This window comes from Panulirus ornatus, chromosome 19, assembly GCF_036320965.1.
Source record: "Panulirus ornatus isolate Po-2019 chromosome 19, ASM3632096v1, whole genome shotgun sequence".
NCBI lineage: Eukaryota > Metazoa > Arthropoda > Malacostraca > Decapoda > Palinuridae > Panulirus > Panulirus ornatus.
The window spans coordinates 23495053-23515073 of NC_092242.1; the positions used below are offsets into that span (position 1 = coordinate 23495053).

Here is a 20021-nt window from a genome sequence, read left to right on the forward strand (position 1 = left end):
AGGAGGGAGGATGTGTTGGAAATGAGATGTTTGAGGACAATATGTGGTGTGAGGTGGTTTGATCGAGTAAGTAATGAAAGGGTAAGAGAGATGTGTGGTAATGAATAGAGTGTGGTTGAGAGAGCAGAAGAGGATGTATGGAAATGGTTTGGTCACATAGAGAGAATGAGTGAGGAAAGATTGACAAAAAGGATATATGTGCCATAGGTGGAGGAACGAGGAGAAGTGGGAGACCAAATTGGAGGTGGAAGGATGGAGTGAAAAAGATTTTGAGCGATCGGGGCCTGAACATACAGGAGGGTGAAAGGTGTGCAAGGAATAGAGTGAATTCGAACGATGTGGTATACCGGGGTCAACGTGCTGTCAATGGATTGAACCAGGGCTTGTGAAGCGTTTAGGGTAAACCATGGAAAGTTCTGTGGAGCGTGGATTTGGAAAGGGAGCTGTGGTTTCTGTGCACTATTACATGACAGCTAGAGACTGAGTGTGAACGAATGTGGCCTTTGTTGTCTTTTCTTGGTGCTACCTTGTGCGCGTGTAGGGGGAGTATTGGTATGTATATGTGTGTGTGTGGATTTGTATGTATATACATGTGTATGTGGGTGGGTTGGGCCATTCTTTTGTCTGTGTCCTTCTGCTACCTCGCTAACGTGGGAGACAGTTACAAAGTGTAATATGATTATTGGTGCATATGCACCTGGGCATGAGAAGTAAGATCACGAGAGGCTGGTGTTTTTGGAGCAGCTGAGCGAGTGTGTTAGTAGGTTTGATGCACGAGACTGGGTTATAGTGATGGATGATTTGAATGCAAAGGTGAGTAATGTGGCTGTTGGGGAAATAATTGGTGTACATGGGGTGTTCAGTGTTGTAAATGGAAATGGTGAAGAGCTTGTTGATTTATGTGCTGAAAAAGGACTGGTGATTTGGAATATCTGGTTTAAAAAGAGAGATATACATAAGTATACGTATGTAAGTAGGAGAGATGGCCAGAGAGCATTATTGCATTACGTGTTAATAGATAGGCGCAGGAAAGAGAGACTTTTGGATGTAATGTGCTGAGAGTTGCAACTGGAGGGATGTCTGATCATTATCTTGTGGAGGCGAAGGTGAAGATTTGTAGAGGTTTTCAGAAAAGAAGAGAGAATGTTGGGGTGAAGAGAGTGGTGAGAGTAAGTGAGCTTGGGAAGGAGACTTGTGTGAGGAAGTACCAGGAGAGACTGAGTGCAGAATGGAAAAAGGTGAGAACAAAGGACATAAGGGGATTGGGGGAGGAATGGGACGTATTTAGGAAAGTAGGGATGGCTTGCGCAAAAGATGCTTGTGGCATGAGAAGCATGGGAGGTGGGCAGATTAGAGAGGGTAGTGAGTGGTGGGATGAAGAAGTAAGATTGTTAGTGAAAGAGAAGAGAGGCATTTGGATGAATTTCGCATGGAAATAATGCAAATGAGTTGGAGATGTATAAAAGAAAGAGACAGGAGGTCAAGAGAAAGGTGCAAGAGGTGAAAAAGAGGGCAAATGAGAGTTGGGGTGAGAGAGTATCATTAAATTTTAGGGAGAATAAAAAGATGTTTTGGAAGGAGGTAAATAAAGTGCGTAAGACAAGGGAATCAATGAGAACTTCAGTGAAGGGGGCTAATGGGGAGGTGATAACAAGTAGTGGTGTTGTGAGAAGGAGATGGAGTGAGTATTTTGAAGGTTTGTTGAATGTGTTTAATGATAGAGTGGCAGATATAGGGTGTTTTGGTCGAGGTGGTGTGCAAAGTGAGAGGATTAGGGAGAATGATTTGGTAAACAGAGAAGAGGTAGTAAAAGCTTTGTGGAAGATGAAAGGTGGCAAGGCAGCGGCTTTGGATGGTATTGCAGTGGAATCTATTAAAAAAGGGGGTGACTGTATTGTTGACTGGTTGGTAAGGTTATTTAATATATGTATGACTCATGGTGAGGTGCCTGAGGATTGGCGGAATGCTTGCATAGTGCCATTGTACAAAGGCAAAGGGGATAAAAGTGAGTGCTCAAATTACAGATGTATAAGTTTGTTGAGTATTCCTGGGAAATTATATGGGTGGGTATTGATTGAGAGGGTGAAGGCATGTACAGAGCATCAGACTGGGGAAGAGCAGTGTGGTTTCAGAAGTGGTAGAGGATGTGTGGATCAGGTATTTGCTTTGAAGAATGTATATGAGAAATACTTAGAAAAGCAAATGGATTTGTGTGTAGCATTTATGGATCTGGAGAAGGCATATGATAGAGTTGATAGAGATGCTCTGTGGAAGGTATTAAGAATATATGGTGTGGGAGGCAAGTTGTTAGAAGCAGTGAAAAGTTTTTATTGAGGATGTAAGGCATGTGTATGTGTAGGAAGAGAGGAAGGTGATTGGTTCTCACTGAATGTAGGTTTGTGGCAGGGGTGTATGATGTCTCCATGGTTGTTTAATTTGTTTATGGATGGAGTTGTTAGGGAGGTGAATGCAAGAGTTTTGGAAAGAGGGGCAAGTATGCAGTCTGTTGTGGATGAGAGAGCTTGGGAAGTGAGTCAGTTGTTGTTTGCTGATGATACAGCACTGGTGGCTGATTCATGTGAGAAACTGCAGAAGCTGGTGACTGAGTCTGGTAAAGTGTGTGAAAGAAGGAAGCTGAGAGTAAATGTGAATAACAGCAAGGTTATTAGGTACAGTAGGGTTGAGGATCAAGTCAATTGGGAGGTAAGTTTGAATGGAGAAAAACTGGAGGAAGTGAAGTGTTTTAGATATCTGGGCGTGGATTTGGCAGCGGATGGAACCATGGAAGTGGAAGTGAATCATAGGGTGGGGGAGGGGGCGAAAGTTCTGGGAGCGTTGAAGACATGTGGAAGTTGAGAACATTATCTCGTAAAGCAAAAATGGGTATGTTTGAAGGAATAGTGGTTCCAACAATGTTATATGGTTGCGAGGCATGGGCTATGGATAGAGTTGTGCGGAGGAGGATGGATGTACTGGAAATGAGATATTTAAGGACAATATGTGGTGTTAGGCAGTTTGATCGAGTAAGTAATAATAGGGTAAGAGAGATGTGTGGTAATAAAAGGAGTGTGTTTGAGAGAGCAGAAGAGGGTGTTTTGAAATGATTTGGTCACGTGGAGAGAGTGAGTGAGGAAAGATTGACCAAGAGGATATATGTGTCAGAGGTGGAGGGAATGAGAAATGGCAGACCAAAATGGAGATGGAAAGATGGAGTGAAAAAGATTTTGAGTGATAGGGGCCTGAACATGCAGGAGGGTGAAAGGTGTGCAAGGAATAGAGTGAATTGGAATGATGTGGTATACTGGGGTTGACGTGCTGTCAATGGGTTGAACCAGGGCATGTGAAGCATCTGTGGTAAACCATGGAAAGTTCTGTGGGGCTTGGATGTGGAAAGGGAGCTGTGGTTTATGTGCATTATTACATGGCAGCTAGAGACTGAGTGTGGATAAATGTGGCCTATGTTGTCTTTTCCTAGCGCCACCTTGCATGCATGAGGGGGGAGGGGGTTGCTATTTCATGTGTGGCGGGGTGGCAGTGGGAATGAATAAAGGCAGACAGTATGAATTATGTACATGTGTATATATGTATATGGCTGTGTGTGTGTGTGTATATATATATATATATATATATATATATATATATATATATATATATATATATATATATATATATATATTTTTTTTTTTTTTTTTTTTTTCATACTATTCGCCATTTCCTGCATTAGCGAGGTAGCGTTAAGAACAGAGGACTGGGCCTTTGAGGGAATATCCTCATATGGCCCCCTTCTCTGTTCCTTCTTTTGGAAAATTTAAAAAAAAAAAAAATGAGAGGGGAGGATTTCCAGCCCCCCGCTCCCATATATATATATATATATATATATATATACTCAACAAACTTATACCTCTGTAATTTGAGCACTCACTCTTATCCCCTTTGCCTTTGTACAATGGCACTACGCACGCATTCCGCCAATCCTCAGGCACCTCACCATGAGTCATACATACATTAAATAACCTTACCAACCAGTCGACAATACAGTCACCCCCTTTCTTAATAAATTCCACTGCAATACCATCCAAACCTGCTGCCTTGCCGGCTTTCATCTTCCACAAAGCTTTTACTACCTCTTCTCTGTTTACCAAATCATTTTCCCTAACCCTCTCACTTTGCACACCTCCTCGACCAAAACACCCTATATCTGCCACTCTGTCATCAGACACATTCAACAAACCTTCAAAATACTCATTCCATCTCCTTCTCACATCACCGCTACTTGTTATCACCTCCCCATTTACGCCCTTCACTGAAGTTCCCATTTGCTCCCTTGTCTTACGCACCCTATTTACCTCCTTCCAGAACATCTTTTTATTCTCCCTAAAATTTACTGATAGTCTCTCACCCCAACTCTCATTTGCCCTTTTTTCACCTCTTGCACCTTTCTCTTGACCTCCTGTCTCTTTCTTTTATACTTCTCCCACTCAATTGCATTTTTTCCCTGCAAAAATCGTCCAAATGCCTCTCTCTTCTCTTTCACTAATACTCTTACTTCTTCATCCCACCACTCACTACCCTTTCTAAACAGCCCACCTCCCACTCTTCTCATGCCACAAGCATCTTTTGCGCAATCCATCACTGATTCCCTAAATACATCCCATTCCTCCCCCACTCCCCTTACTTCCATTGTTCTCACCTTTTTCCATTCTGTACACAGTCTCTCCTGGTACTTCCCCACACAGGTCTCCTTCCCAAGCTCACTTACTCTCACCACCTTCTTCACCCCAACATTCACTCCTCTTTTCTGAAAACCCATACTAATCTTCACCTTAGCCTCCACAAGATAATGATCAGACATCCCTCCAGTTGCACCTCTCAGCACATTAACATCCAAAAGTCTCTCTTTCGCACGCCTGTCAATTAACACGTAATCCAATAACGCTCTCTGGCCATCTCTCCTACTTACATAAGTATACTTATGTATATCTCGCTTTTTAAACCAGGTATTCCCAATCATCAGTCCTTTTTCAGCACATAAATCTACAAGCTCTTCACCATTTCCATTTACAACACTGAACACCCCATGCATACCAATTATTCCCTCAACTGCCACATTACTCACCTTTGCATTCAAATCACCCATCACTATAACCCGGTCTCGTGCATCAAAACCGCTAACACACTCATTTAGCTGCTCCCAAAACACTTGCCTCTCATGATCTTTCTTCTCATGCCCAGGTGCATATGCACCAATAATCACCCACCTCTCTCCATCAACTTTCAATTTTACCCATATTAATCGAGAATTTACTTTCTTACATTCTATCACATACTCCCACAACTCCTGTTTCAGGAGTATTCCTGGTAAATTATATGGGAGGGTATTGATTGAGAGGGTGAAGGCATGTACAGAGCATCAGATTGGGGAAGAGCAGTGCGGTTTCAGAAGTGGTAGAGGATGTGTGGATCAGGTGTTTGCTTTGAAGAATGTATGTGAGAAATACTTAGAAAAGCAAATGGATTTGTATGTAGCATTTATGGATCTGGAGAAGGCATATGATAGAGTTGATAGAGATGCTCTGTGGAAGGTATTAAGAATATATGGTGTGGGAGGCAAGTTGTTAGAAGCAGTGAAAAGTTTTTATCGAGGATGTAAGGCATGTGTACGTGTAGGAAGAGAGGAAAGTGATTGGTTCTCAGTGAATGTAGGTTTGCGGCAGGGGTGTGTGATGTCTCCATGGTTGTTTAATTTGTTTATGGATGGGGTTGTAAGGGAGGTAAATGCAAGAGTCCTGGAAAGAGGGGCAAGTATGAAGTCTGTTGGGGATGAGAGAGCTTGGGAAGTGAGTCAGTTGTTGTTCGCTGATGATACAGCGCTGGTGGCTGATTCATGTGAGAAACTGCAGAAGCTGGTGACTGAGTTTGGTAAAGTGTGTGGAAGAAGAAAGTTGAGAGTAAATGTGAATAAGAGCAAGGTTATTAGGTACAGAGGGGTGAGGGTCAAGTCAATTGGGAGGTGAGCTTGAATGGAGAAAAACTGGAGGAAGTGAAGTGTTTTAGATATCTGGGAGTGGATCTGTCAGCGGATGGAACCATGGAAGCGGAAGTGGATCATAGGGTGGGGGAGGGGGCGAAAATTTTGGGAGCCTTGAAAAATGTGTGGAAGTCGAGAACATTATCTCGGAAAGCAAAAATGGGTATGTTTGAGGGAATAGTGGTTCCAACAATGTTGTATGGTTGCGAGGCGTGGGCTATGGATAGAGATGTGCGCAGGAGGATGGATGTGCTGGAAATGAGATGTTTGAGGACAATGTGTGGTGTGAGGTGGTTTGATCGAGTAAGTAACGTAAGGGTAAGAGAGATGTGTGGAAATAAAAAGAGCGTGGTTGAGAGAGCAGAAGAGGGTGTTTTGAAATGGTTTGGGCACATGGAGAGAATGAGTGAGGAGAGATTGACCAAGAGGATATATGTGTCGGAGGTGGAGGGAACGAGGAGAAGAGGGAGACCAAATTGGAGGTGGAAAGATGGAGTGAAAAGGATTTTGTGTGATCGGGGCCTGAACATGCAGGAGGGTGAAAGGAGGGCAAGAAATAGAGTGAATTGGAGTCATGTGGTATACAGGGGTTGACGTGCTGTCAGTGGATTGAAGCAAGGCATGTGAAGCGTCTGGGGTAAACCATGGAAGGCTGTGTAGGTATGTATATTTGCGTGTGTGGACGTGTGTATGTACATGTGTATGGGGGGGGGGGGTTGGGCCATTTCTTTCGTCTGTTTCCTTGCGCTACCTCGCAAACGCGGGAGACAGCGACAAAGTATAAAAAAAAAAAAAAAAAAAAAAAAAATATATATATATATATATATTTTTTTTTTCTTTTTTTTTTTTTTTTTTGCTTTGTCGCTGTCTCCCGCGTTTGCGAGGTAGCGCAAGGAAACAGACGAAAGAAATGGCCCAACCCACCCCCATACACATGTATATACATATGTCCACACACGCAAATATACATACCTACACAGCTTTCCATGGTTTACCCCAGACGCTTCACATGCCTTGATTCAATCCACTTACAGCACGTCAACCCCGGTATACCACATCGCTCCAATTCACTCTATTCCTTGCCCTCCTTTCACCCTCCTGCATATATATATGTATACCTTGAGATGTATAGGTATGTATATTTGCGTGCGTGGACGTGTATGTATATACATGTGTATGTGGGTGGGTTGGGCCATTCTTTCATCTGTTTCCTTGCGCTACCTTGCTAACGCGGGAGACAGCGACAAAGCAAAATAAATAAAATGATAATTTTTATCATTATTATTGTTATTATTATTATTATCCTTAATCGCTGTTTCCCACATCAGTGAGGTAGCGCCAGGAAACAGACGAAGAATGGCCCATCCACTCATATACACATATATGTACATAAATGCCTATACACACACATATACATACATATACATATCAACATATTCATACACAGACATATACCTATATACACATGTACATATTTATACTTGCTTGCCTTCATCAATTCCTGTTGCCATAACGCCTCACAGGAAATAGCATCGCTACACCCACCAGGAAGCAGACAAAAAAGGCCACATTCTTTCACACTCAGTTTCTAGCTGTCATGTGTAAAGCACCGAAACCACAGCTCTCCTTGAGGAATTTTGGGTCAAATGTGTTATGCTTTAGTCTATATCTCTTCTTAGTTTGTAATATTATTTAGTGTTTTAGTTTCTGTATCTTGATTCCATTACTGTATTTTATTTGATTACCAACAGGTGCTTATTTTATGTATTTCCTGAGAGTGAAGGAAATAGAACTGGGGGCTGTAGTATTTAGTTATGGAATGCAAATAGAGATGTCTTACATATGTATTGGTATCCTATTTTACAATTTTGCATAATGCAAAATTTTTGGAACGTAACCATAGCATAAAATGAGGACTTCCAGCATTTCAGAGAGTAATAAAGAAATCCATATTGGAATATTTTATTTGCAGTTAATCCATAGATAAAGGCCAGAATAGTTTTTTACATAGTAAAAGCACAGAGACACAACTACCAGCCATTCTATTATGGCTAAAATCTTGTCTTAAGTACACTTTCTGCAAAAAGCCTTGTCTTCACCTTCCCAATATATTTTCAAAGGTAATATATGGCAAAGGTTTATTGTGGGTATAAGCATACAATGCTCATTGGGTGAAATTGTCATACATCTAGTTGTTGAGACTAGTGTTTCTAATGGTGTGAGCTCCAGCAAACTGCCTTAGTGTGCCTCAGGCAATCTACAGGGAAGGATGTGCTTCTTGCACTCTCCCTGGCTACCACTTCATGTGCTTCAAGTTGGTTGGCCCTTATCTTTCTAAGGAGGAGAGGACCTGAATTCTCACTTGGAATCAAGAAAATGTGGATACATATGAGATATATAGATGCACAGGATGCTCAGAATACATAATCAGGATGCAAAGAAAAGTAAAGGAATGGAAACTAAGCATCCTTGCATTGCCATCCCCTAAGGGCTCCTCAAAAACATCACATGATATCATTATGTATCTTTAGTTATGCATTATAATACATGACACACACTCATGATTATGAGCAAACTGTACAGTTCATGAAGAAAATTAAAGGGCTAGATACATAATACACACTCAGCATTACAACTTCCTTGAATTACCTAAACTAGCTTTTTACCCAGCCAACAAGTAGGGACAGCTAGGCCCACCTTCAATAGGCAGATGTGCTTTTGGCATATATTCCTTGTAGGAGTGGTATGTGTGTGTGTGTGTGTGTGTTTGTATGGGTGTGTTAGGGGGCATACCCCTTATCTTTTTCCCACCTTCCCTCACTCCCATCTTCTACCCCTCTACCAACTCCCATTCCCCCTACTGCACCTGTTGGCACTATTTCCTAATTAGGGGAGAAATACAAATAGTTTTTTGACTTTAGTCATATTTTGTGGTGAAAAGGAAAAATTGTATATTATGACTTAAGTCATAGGGTGGGGGAGGGGAGGGGGCGAAAATTCTGGGGGCCTTGAAGAATGTGTGGAAGTCGAGAACATTATCTCGGAAAGCAAAAATGGGTATGTTTGAAGGAATAGTGGTTCCAACAATGTTGTATGGTTGCGAGGCGTGGGCTATGGATAGAGTTGTGCGCAGGAGGATGGATGTGCTGGAAATGAGATGTTTGAGGACAATGTGTGGTGTGAGGTGGTTTGATCGAGTGAGTAACGTAAGGGTAAGAGAGATGTTTGGAAATAAAAAGAGCGTGGTTGAGAGAGCAGAAGAGGGTGTTTTGAAGTGGTTTGGGCACATGGAGAGAATGAGTGAGGAAAGATTGACCAAGAGGATATATGTGTCGGAGGTGGAGGGAACGAGGAGAAGAGGGAGACCAAATTGGAGGTGGAAAGATGGAGTGAAAAAGATTTTGTGTGATCGGGGCCTGAACATGCAGGAGGGTGAAAGGAGGGCAAGGAATAGAGTGAATTGGAGCGATGTGGTATACCGGGGCTGACGTGCTGTCAGTGGATTGAATCAAGGCATGTGAAGCGTCTGGGGTAAACCATGGAAAGCTGTGTAGGTATGTATATTTGCGTGTGTGGACGTATGTATATACATGTGTATGGGGGGGGGGTTGGGCCATTTCTTTCGTCTGTTTCCTTGCGCTACCTCGCAAACGCGGGAGACAGCGACAAAGTATAATAAAAAAAAAAAAAAAAAAAAAAATATATATATATATATATATTTTTTTTTTCTTTTTTTTTTTTTTTTTGCTTTGTCGCTGTCTCCCGCGTTTGCGAGGTAGCGCAAGGAAACAGACGAAAGAAATGGCCCAACCCACCCCCAAACACATGTATATACATATGTCCACACACGCAAATATACATACCTACACAGCTTTCCATGGTTTACCCCAGACGCTTCACATGCCTTGATTCAATCCACTTACAGCACGTCAACCCCGGTATACCACATCGCTCCAATTCACTCTATTCCTTGCCCTCCTTTCACCCTCCTGCATATATATATGTATACCTTGAGATGTATAGGTATGTATATTTGCGTGCGTGGACGTGTATGTATATACATGTGTATGTGGGTGGGTTGGGCCATTCTTTCATCTGTTTCCTTGCGCTACCTTGCTAACGCGGGAGACAGCGACAAAGCAAAATAAATAAAATGATAATTTTTATCATTATTATTGTTATTATTATTATTATCCTTAATCGCTGTTTCCCACATCAGTGAGGTAGCGCCAGGAAACAGACGAAGAATGGCCCATCCACTCATATACACATATATGTACATAAATGCCTATACACACACATATACATACATATACATATCAACATATTCATACACAGACATATACCTATATACACATGTACATATTTATACTTGCTTGCCTTCATCAATTCCTGTTGCCATAACGCCTCACAGGAAATAGCATCGCTACACCCACCAGGAAGCAGACAAAAAAGGCCACATTCTTTCACACTCAGTTTCTAGCTGTCATGTGTAAAGCACCGAAACCACAGCTCTCCTTGAGGAATTTTGGGTCAAATGTGTTATGCTTTAGTCTATATCTCTTCTTAGTTTGTAATATTATTTAGTGTTTTAGTTTCTGTATCTTGATTCCATTACTGTATTTTATTTGATTACCAACAGGTGCTTATTTTATGTATTTCCTGAGAGTGAAGGAAATAGAACTGGGGGCTGTAGTATTTAGTTATGGAATGCAAATAGAGATGTCTTACATATGTATTGGTATCCTATTTTACAATTTTGCATAATGCAAAATTTTTGGAACGTAACCATAGCATAAAATGAGGACTTCCAGCATTTCAGAGAGTAATAAAGAAATCCATATTGGAATATTTTATTTGCAGTTAATCCATAGATAAAGGCCAGAATAGTTTTTTACATAGTAAAAGCACAGAGACACAACTACCAGCCATTCTATTATGGCTAAAATCTTGTCTTAAGTACACTTTCTGCAAAAAGCCTTGTCTTCACCTTCCCAATATATTTTCAAAGGTAATATATGGCAAAGGTTTATTGTGGGTATAAGCATACAATGCTCATTGGGTGAAATTGTCATACATCTAGTTGTTGAGACTAGTGTTTCTAATGGTGTGAGCTCCAGCAAACTGCCTTAGTGTGCCTCAGGCAATCTACAGGGAAGGATGTGCTTCTTGCACTCTCCCTGGCTACCACTTCATGTGCTTCAAGTTGGTTGGCCCTTATCTTTCTAAGGAGGAGAGGACCTGAATTCTCACTTGGAATCAAGAAAATGTGGATACATATGAGATATATAGATGCACAGGATGCTCAGAATACATAATCAGGATGCAAAGAAAAGTAAAGGAATGGAAACTAAGCATCCTTGCATTGCCATCCCCTAAGGGCTCCTCAAAAACATCACATGATATCATTATGTATCTTTAGTTATGCATTATAATACATGACACACACTCATGATTATGAGCAAACTGTACAGTTCATGAAGAAAATTAAAGGGCTAGATACATAATACACACTCAGCATTACAACTTCCTTGAATTACCTAAACTAGCTTTTTACCCAGCCAACAAGTAGGCACAGCTAGGCCCACCTTCAATAGGCAGATGTGCTTTTGGCATATATTCCTTGTAGGAGTGGTGTGTGTGTGTGTGTGTGTGTTTGTATGGGTGTGTTAGGGGGCATACCCCTTATCTTTTTCCCACCTTCCCTCACTCCCATCTTCTACCCCTCTACCAACTCCCATTCCCCCTACTGCACCTGTTGGCACTATTTCCTAATTAGGGGAGAAATACAAATAGTTTTTTGACTTTAGTCATATTTTGTGGTGAAAAGGAAAAATTGTATATTATGACTTAAGTCATAGGGTGGGGGAGGGGAGGGAACGAAAATTCTGGGGGCCTTGAAGAATGTGTGGAAGTCGAGAACATTATCTCGGAAAGCAAAAATGGGTATGTTTGAAGGAATAGTGGTTCCAACAATGTTGTATGGTTGCGAGGCGTGGGCTATGGATAGAGTTGTGCGCAGGAGGATGGATGTGCTGGAAATGAGATGTTTGAGGACAATGTGTGGTGTGAGGTGGTTTGATCGAGTGAGTAACGTAAGGGTAAGAGAGATGTGTGGAAATAAAAAGAGCGTGGTTGAGAGAGCAGAAGAGGGTGTTTTGAAGTGGTTTGGGCACATGGAGAGAATGAGTGAGGAAAGATTGACCAAGAGGATATATGTGTCGGAGGTGGAGGGAACGAGGAGAAGAGGGAGACCAAATTGGAGGTGGAAAGATGGAGTGAAAAAGATTTTGTGTGATCGGGGCCTGAACATGCAGGAGGGTGAAAGGAGGGCAAGGAATAGAGTGAATTGGAGCGATGTGGTATACCGGGGCTGACGTGCTGTCAGTGGATTGAATCAAGGCATGTGAAGCGTCTGGGGTAAACCATGGAAAGCTGTGTAGGTATGTATATTTGCGTGTGTGGACGTATGTATATACATGTGTATGGGGGGGGGTTGGGCCATTTCTTTCGTCTGTTTCCTTGCGCTACCTCGCAAACGCGGGAGACAGCGACAAAGTATAATAAAAAAAAAAAAGTAATGACTTAAGTCATAAACCACAGCCAAAGGACAAAGCTGTTACTTTATATATACTCCATACCACTGGGTCCTGTATGAGAATGTTTCAGTTTGTGGTGCTATACAATAGCAATGTTTGAGAATTATTGTATGAACTCTTAGAGTAACATTTATGCCTTGTGGTACTGTAACAACAGATTTGAAAAAATTCATTTTTAATCGCTTGTACAAACTTTTCTTTTCCTTTAATAGTGAGACATTTCAAAATATTGTAATGCATTTTATGATATCAGACAAACTAATTTTAGATTTGTTTTAACAAGCACTGGTGAAAATAGTAAATCATTATTCATATTTTTTCTCCACAGGTAGCATCAGGAAGAGCCCATACTGTGATGCTGACAGACAAAGAAGGTGTTTGGACTTTGGGGAATAATGCCTATGGGCAGTGTGGTCGACGTATCATACCAGATGAAGATTATGGTAAGAAGGCAGTGTATCATAGGCTTGAAGCTCTAGATGGCATTTCAATCTGTCAAGTTGAATGTGGACAAGATACCAGGTAAGGTCGTTGGAAGTTGAAGCATACTTTAACTTTTAAGTGCTATCAATATTAGCGAAAGATGTTCCTTTAGCTAGCCTAAGGATTTTTGTCAAAGTTTGAAACGTTAAAAGAAAAAGATTATGGAAAGAGGGCAGTATATCATAAGATTGAGGCTATAGATGGCATAGCAATCTGCCAGCTTCCATGTGGACAAGATACTATATAAAGTTAGTGATGTTGAAGCATACTTTAACTCTTAAAGTGTCATCAATGTTAAGAAAATTAAGCAATTATAGTTTGAGAAGTAGGTGTTTGTAGAAGGCAGAGCTAGACCTAGAACAGAACTAGATTTCTAAAAGAGTTATTTGATAATGAGACGATATAATTGTTGGTGAGCTTATTGAAAATTCTGAGTTTTGTTTTGGTTATAGTTTTACAATGTAGTAGTGATATAGATGTACACTGAAATAGTGTTATAACTTCAGACTGTAATAGTTTTATAGCTTTACTGTGTAGTAGTGTGATGGCTTTACATTGTAGAAGTGTTATAGCTTTATTCTGTAGCATTGTTATAACTTTACAATGCTGTAGTGCCATAGTTTTACACTAAAGTAGTACTGTAGCTTTATCCTAGTACTTATAGTGCCCTAGCTTCACACTATGGTTGTACTTATTGCTTTGCACTGTTGTTGAAGAATTCATTTATAGTCATATAAACTGTAATTATGAACTAAAGTAGGTGTCAATCGATCTACACCATGCACTTACTCATAGAGAGACTATGTCTCATGTCTTATATAATTGCCTACTCTCTCTCATACCCAAACAAAACAGAAGTGATGAAAATTTAATTAGATGTGAAGTGTTCTATGAAATGTACATTGAAGGAGTAAAACCAAGCTTCAGATACAGAGGGGATGGAAAGAATGTTTGATCAAAGAATTTGAAAAGCAAAGGAACTTTGAGATGTGCATTGGTGAAGATATAGATGACACTCCTGTCAGTCAGCATGTATAAGGTATAAGAAAATGAGGAATGAGCATAACAGGGTAAGAAAGGAGGAACTGAAAAGAATTTTGTGGACAAGACAGGAGAAAATCCATGACCTTTCTGTAAATTCATCAGGAATTAGTTTTCAGTCAAATAGCAGCTAATCAAGTATAGGGATTCAGAGGGAAAAATTATAGTGGATGATATATGGATACGTGAGGAATTGAGTAACAAGTTTGAAAGTGTTTTAAGGGGGAAGGCACTATATCTCCAACTCTAGTTAGATTTAGAATGGGGAGGAGGTTGTAGAAATCATTTAGACATAGAAAAGATGTTGAACAGATTACTTGAGCCATACAAGGCTCATGGTCTTAATGAATTTTCACCATATGTGTTGAAGATATGTGCAGCCATGCTAGAAAAATCACTTGAAATACTATTCAAGGTGCCACTGGAGAGAGACAGAGTGCCAAATGAATGGTAAAAGGCGAATGTCATAACTATCAGCAAGAAAGGAGAATGAGAACAGGCACTGAACTACAGACCAGTCCCACTAACAAGCGTAGTGTATACGGTTCTGGAAAAAATAGGTAGAAAGTAAGGAGATGACTTTTTGAAGAGAAGAAATTATCTAAATGTGAGTGAGCTCAGTTTTAGAAAAGAGGGAAGTGCTGGGTGAATCATTTATACCTGGACTACTAAAAAGCATTTGACACTGTACTGCATGTAAGGCTGATTAGTAAACTGGACCACCAGGCTGGAATAAAGAGAAAAATCCTTTGATGGGTAAAAGATTATCTCTGTGGAAGGGAACATAAGATGCATTTTAGAGAAACCATTTCAAAATGCACTAAGTTAAGCAGTGGAATGGCACAAGGTTCTGTTCTGAGACCATTACTCTTTTTGACCTATGTAAATGACTTGCCTGATGGTATGGACTCTTACCTGAATTGGACTCTTACCTGAATATGTTTGTAGATGATTTAAATGTTGTGAGGAAAGTGAGAAGTGAAGAGGATTGCCCCAGCTTAAAAGGGGACCTAAACATACTTCAAAGTTGGTCTGGTATATTGTTAATGAAATTCAACCAAGCAAATTTAGAATAAGATAAAGCAGAAGAATGCCTAAATACAGTCATTATTGAGCAGGAAATGAACTTCAGGATTCTGTGTATGAGAAGGACTTATGAGTCAACATTGTCCCAGTTTTATTGCCAGAGTCCCATATTAGGATAATAGTCAAGGGGACAAACTGTCTGCTGGCAAATATTGGAACAGGTATGAAGTATATGGATAAGGGAATATGTAGCTAGCTGTTCATATCTTAAGACCAAAACTCGAAAATTCCTCTTGAGTATATGGATAAGGAAAAATGTAGCAAGCTGTTTATATCCCATGTAAAGGCAGAACTGGAAAATGCCTCTCAGGTTTGGTCACTGGATCTAAGAATCATAGAGAGCTAATAGAGAAGGCCCAGATGATGGCGGCAGTGGATGCACCAGACTTAAGAGAGTTAGAAAGAGAGAGGCTAGAGGCTTTGAATTCACCCAGGTTGGGAGAGAGAAGAGTGAGTGGTAACCTGATCACAAGTTTTAAATTTTTAAAACAGATCTAGAATGTGGACAGACAATAGTTCTTCAAGAGATGAAGGGATGGAGCAACCAGAGGAAAGAACATGAAATTGAGTAAGAGACTTGTTAGAAAAATGTAGAGAAGTACTTGTATAACATGACTGAGGACGTAGTTAATGCAGACTGCTATCATGAATTCAAAAAGTTGTATGATTATAGAAAATGTTTAGGAATGAGTGTAAAGCTCCCTCGTTGTACAGAACAAATAGGCAGTTATAAAAAACTTAAGAGTAAAGGTCTGTGGGAGATTAATGAAAATATTACTCCTAGAATTGAGAGAGCAGAGACATGAGGAAAGTCTATAGGCTTTAGATTTGCCTAGCTTGGAAAAGAGAAGAGTGGGGGGTGACCTGATTGCAATTACAAAATTAAGATTTTAAAACAGGAAAATGATGTAGTCAGTCAACAGGTCTTCAAGAGATGTAGGAATAGAACACCCGTGGGACATAACATGAATTTAAGTAAGAAACTTGTTGAAAAGATTAGGGAGTGTTTTTATGGTAAGAGAGTGGTGAATGACTGGAATGAAATGACTGAGGACATGACTGATGTAGAAAGTACAAGGAAATTTAAGAAGGTGCATGATAGAGAATGTTCAAGAGATGAGGCCCTATGAATGTAAAGCTCCCTCTCTGTACATTACAAGTCGGTAATTATGAATAGGTTATTGGAGATGCATAAGTGCCTCGGCATATTCCTTCAGTAGGAATGGGGAAACTTCATCAGGTCCATTTGACTTGTGAGGGTTAAGTTATTTTGATAGCTCGATCATTTTGTTTCTCCTAATCTTTACACAGTACTTTCTAAGACTTCTTTGCCCCTGTAGGCAGTATATGAAAATTTAAGGCTTATGATAGAGAATGTTCAAGAGATTGGGCCCTATGAATGTGAAACTCTTTTCCTGTACAGTACAAATAGGTAATTATAAATTATTTATTTTATTATTTTATTTTGCTTTGTCGCTGTCTCCCGCGTTAGCGAGGTAGCGCAAGGAAACAGACAAAAGAATGGCCCATCCCTCCCACATACACATGTATATACATACACGTCCACACACGCAAATATACATACCTATACATCTCAATGTACACATATATATACACACACAGACATATACATATATACACATGTACATAATTCATACTGTCTGCCTTTATTTGTTCCCATCGCCACCTCGCCACACATGGAATAACAACCCCCTCCCCCCTCATGTGTGCGAGGTAGCGCTAGGAAAAGACACCAAAGGCCCCATTCGTTCACACTCAGTCTCTAGCTGTCATTTAATAATGCACCGAAACCACAGCTCCCTTTCCACATCCAGGCCCCACAGAACTTTCCATGGTTTACCCGAGATGCTTCACATGCCCTGGTTCAATCCATTGACAGCACGTCGACCCCGGTATACCACATCGTTCCAATTCACTCTATTCCTTGCCCGCCTTTCACCCTCCTGCATGTTCAGGCCCCGATAACTCAAAATCTTTTTCACTCCATCTTTCCACCTCCAATTTGGTCTCCCACTTTTCCTCATTCCCTCCACCTCTGACACATATATCCTCTTGGTCAATCTTTCCTCACTCATTCTCTGCATGTGACCAAACCCTTTCAAAACACCCTCTTCTGCTCTCTCAACCACACTCTTTTTATTTCCACACATCTCTCTTACCCTTACATTACTTACTCGATCAAACCACCTCACACCACATATTGTCCTCAAACATCTCATTTCCAGCACATCCACCTTCCTGCGCACAACTCTATCCATAGCCCACGCCCCTCAACCATACAACATTGTTGGAACCACTATTCCTTCAAACATACCCATTTTTGCTTTCCGAGATGATGTTCTCAACTTCCAAACATTCTTCAAGGCTCCCAGAATTTTCGCCCCCTCCCCCACCCTATGATTCACTTCCGCTTCCATGGTTCCATCCGCTGCCAGATCCACTCCCTGATATCTAAAACACTTTACTTCTTCCAGTTTTTCTCCATTCAAACTTACCTCCCAATTGACGTGACCCTCAACCCAACTGTACCTAATAACCTTGCTCTTATTCACATTTGCTCTTAACTTTCTTCTTTCACACACTTTACCAAACTCAGTCACCAGCTTCTGCAGTTTCTTACATGAATCAGCCACCAGCGCTGTATCATCAGCAAACAACAACTGACTCACTTCCCAAGCTCTCTCATACACAACAGACTTCATACTTGCCCCTCTTTCCAAAACTCTTGCATTCACCTCCCTAACAACCCCATCCATAAACAAATGAAACAACCATGGAGACATCACACACCCCTGCCGCAAACCTACATTCACTGAGAACCAATCACTTTCCTCTCTTCCTACACATACACATGCCTTATATCCTCGATAAAAACTTTTCACTGCTTCTAACAACTTGCCTCCCACACCATATATTCTTAAAACCTTCCACAGAGCATCTCTATCAACTCTATCATATGCCTTCTCCAGATCCATAAATGCTACATACAAATCCATTTGTTTTTCTAAGTATTTCTCACATACATTCTTCAAAGCAAACACCTGATCCACACATCCTCTACCACTTCTGGAACCACACTGCTCTTCCCCAATCTGATGCTCTGTACATGCCTTCACCCTCTCAATCAATACCCTCCCATATAATTTCCCAGGAATACTCAACAAACTTATACCTCTGTAATTTGAGCACTCACTCTTATCCCCTTTGCCTTTGTACAATGGCACTATGCAAGCATTCCGCCAATCCTCAGGCACCTCACCATGAATCATACATACATTAAATAACCTTACCAACCAGTCAACAATACAGTCACCCCTTTTTTGATAAATTCCACTGCAATACCATCCAAACCTGCTGCCTTGCCGGCTTTCATCTTCCGTAAAGCTTTTACTACCTCTTCTCTATTTACCCAATCATTTTCCCTAACCCTCTCACTTTGCACACCACCTCGACCAAAATACCCTATATCTGCCACTCTATCATCAAACACATTCAACAAACCTTCAAAATACTCACTCCATCTCCTTCTTACATCACCACTACTTGTTATCACCTCCCCATTAACCCCCTTTACTGAAGTTCCCATTTGCTCCCTTGTCTTACGCACTGTATTTACCTCCTTCCAGAACATCTTTTTATTCTCCCTGAAATTTAATGATACTCTCTCACCCCAACTCTCATTTGCCCTCTTTTTCACCTCTTGCACCTTTCTCTTGACCTCCTGCCTCTTTCTTTTATACCTCTCCCACTCATTGGCATTTTTTCCCTGCAAAAATTGTCCAAATGCCTCTCTCTTCTCTTTCACTAATAATCTTACTTCTTCATCCCACCACTCACTACCTTTTCTAATCAACCCACCTCCCACGCTTCTCATGCCACAAGCATCTATTGCGCAAGCCATCACTGCTTCCCTAGATACATCCCATTCCTCCCCCACTCCCCTTACCTCCTTTGTTCTCACCTTTTTCCATTCTGTACTCATGTTCTCCTGGTACTTCCTCACACAAGTCTCCTTCCCAAGCTCACTTACTCTCACCACTCTCTTCACCCCAACATTCTCTCTTCTTTTCTGAAAACCCCCACAAATCTTCACCTTCGCCTCCACAAGATAATGATCTGACATCCCTCCAGTTGCACCTCTCAGTACATTAACATCCAAAAGTCTCTCTTTCGTGCGTCTATGAATTAACACGTAATCCAATAACGCTCTCTGGCCATCTCTCCTACTTACATACGTATACTTATGTATATCTCGCTTTTTAAACCAGGTATTCCCAATCATCAGTCCGTTTTCAGCACATAAATCTACAAGCTCTTCACCATTTCCATTTACAACACTGAACACTCCATGTATACCAATTATTCCCTCAACTGCCACATTACTCACCTTTGCATTCAAATCACCCATCACTATAACCCGGTCTTGTGCATCAAAACCACTCACACACTCATTCAGCTACTCCCAAAACACTTGCCTCTCATGATCTTTCTTCTCATGCCCAGGTGCTTATGCACCAATAATCACCCATCTCTCTCCATCAACTTTCAATTTTACCCATATCAATCAAGAATTTACTTTCTTACACTCTATCATATACTCCCACAACTGTTTCAGGAGTAGTGCTACTCCTTCCCTTGCTCTTGTCCTCTCACTAACCCCTGACTTCTCTCCCAAGACATTCCCAAACCACTCTTCCCCTTTACCCTTGAGCTTCGTTTCACTCAGAGCCAAAACATCCAGGTTCCTTTCCTCAAACATACTA

General features: G+C 40.9%; 1 protein-coding gene across 1 annotated transcript in view; it reads left to right on the plus strand.

The window, feature by feature from the left end:
- LOC139755681 (RCC1-like G exchanging factor-like protein) overlaps window positions 1-20021 on the plus strand; it is a 170065-nt gene that overhangs the window by 106180 nt on the left and 43864 nt on the right. Inside the window, exon 7 of the mRNA XM_071674328.1 lies at window positions 12956-13149. Coding sequence (XP_071530429.1) covers window positions 12956-13149 — 194 coding nt within the window. The remainder of the gene's footprint in view (window positions 1-12955; window positions 13150-20021) is intronic.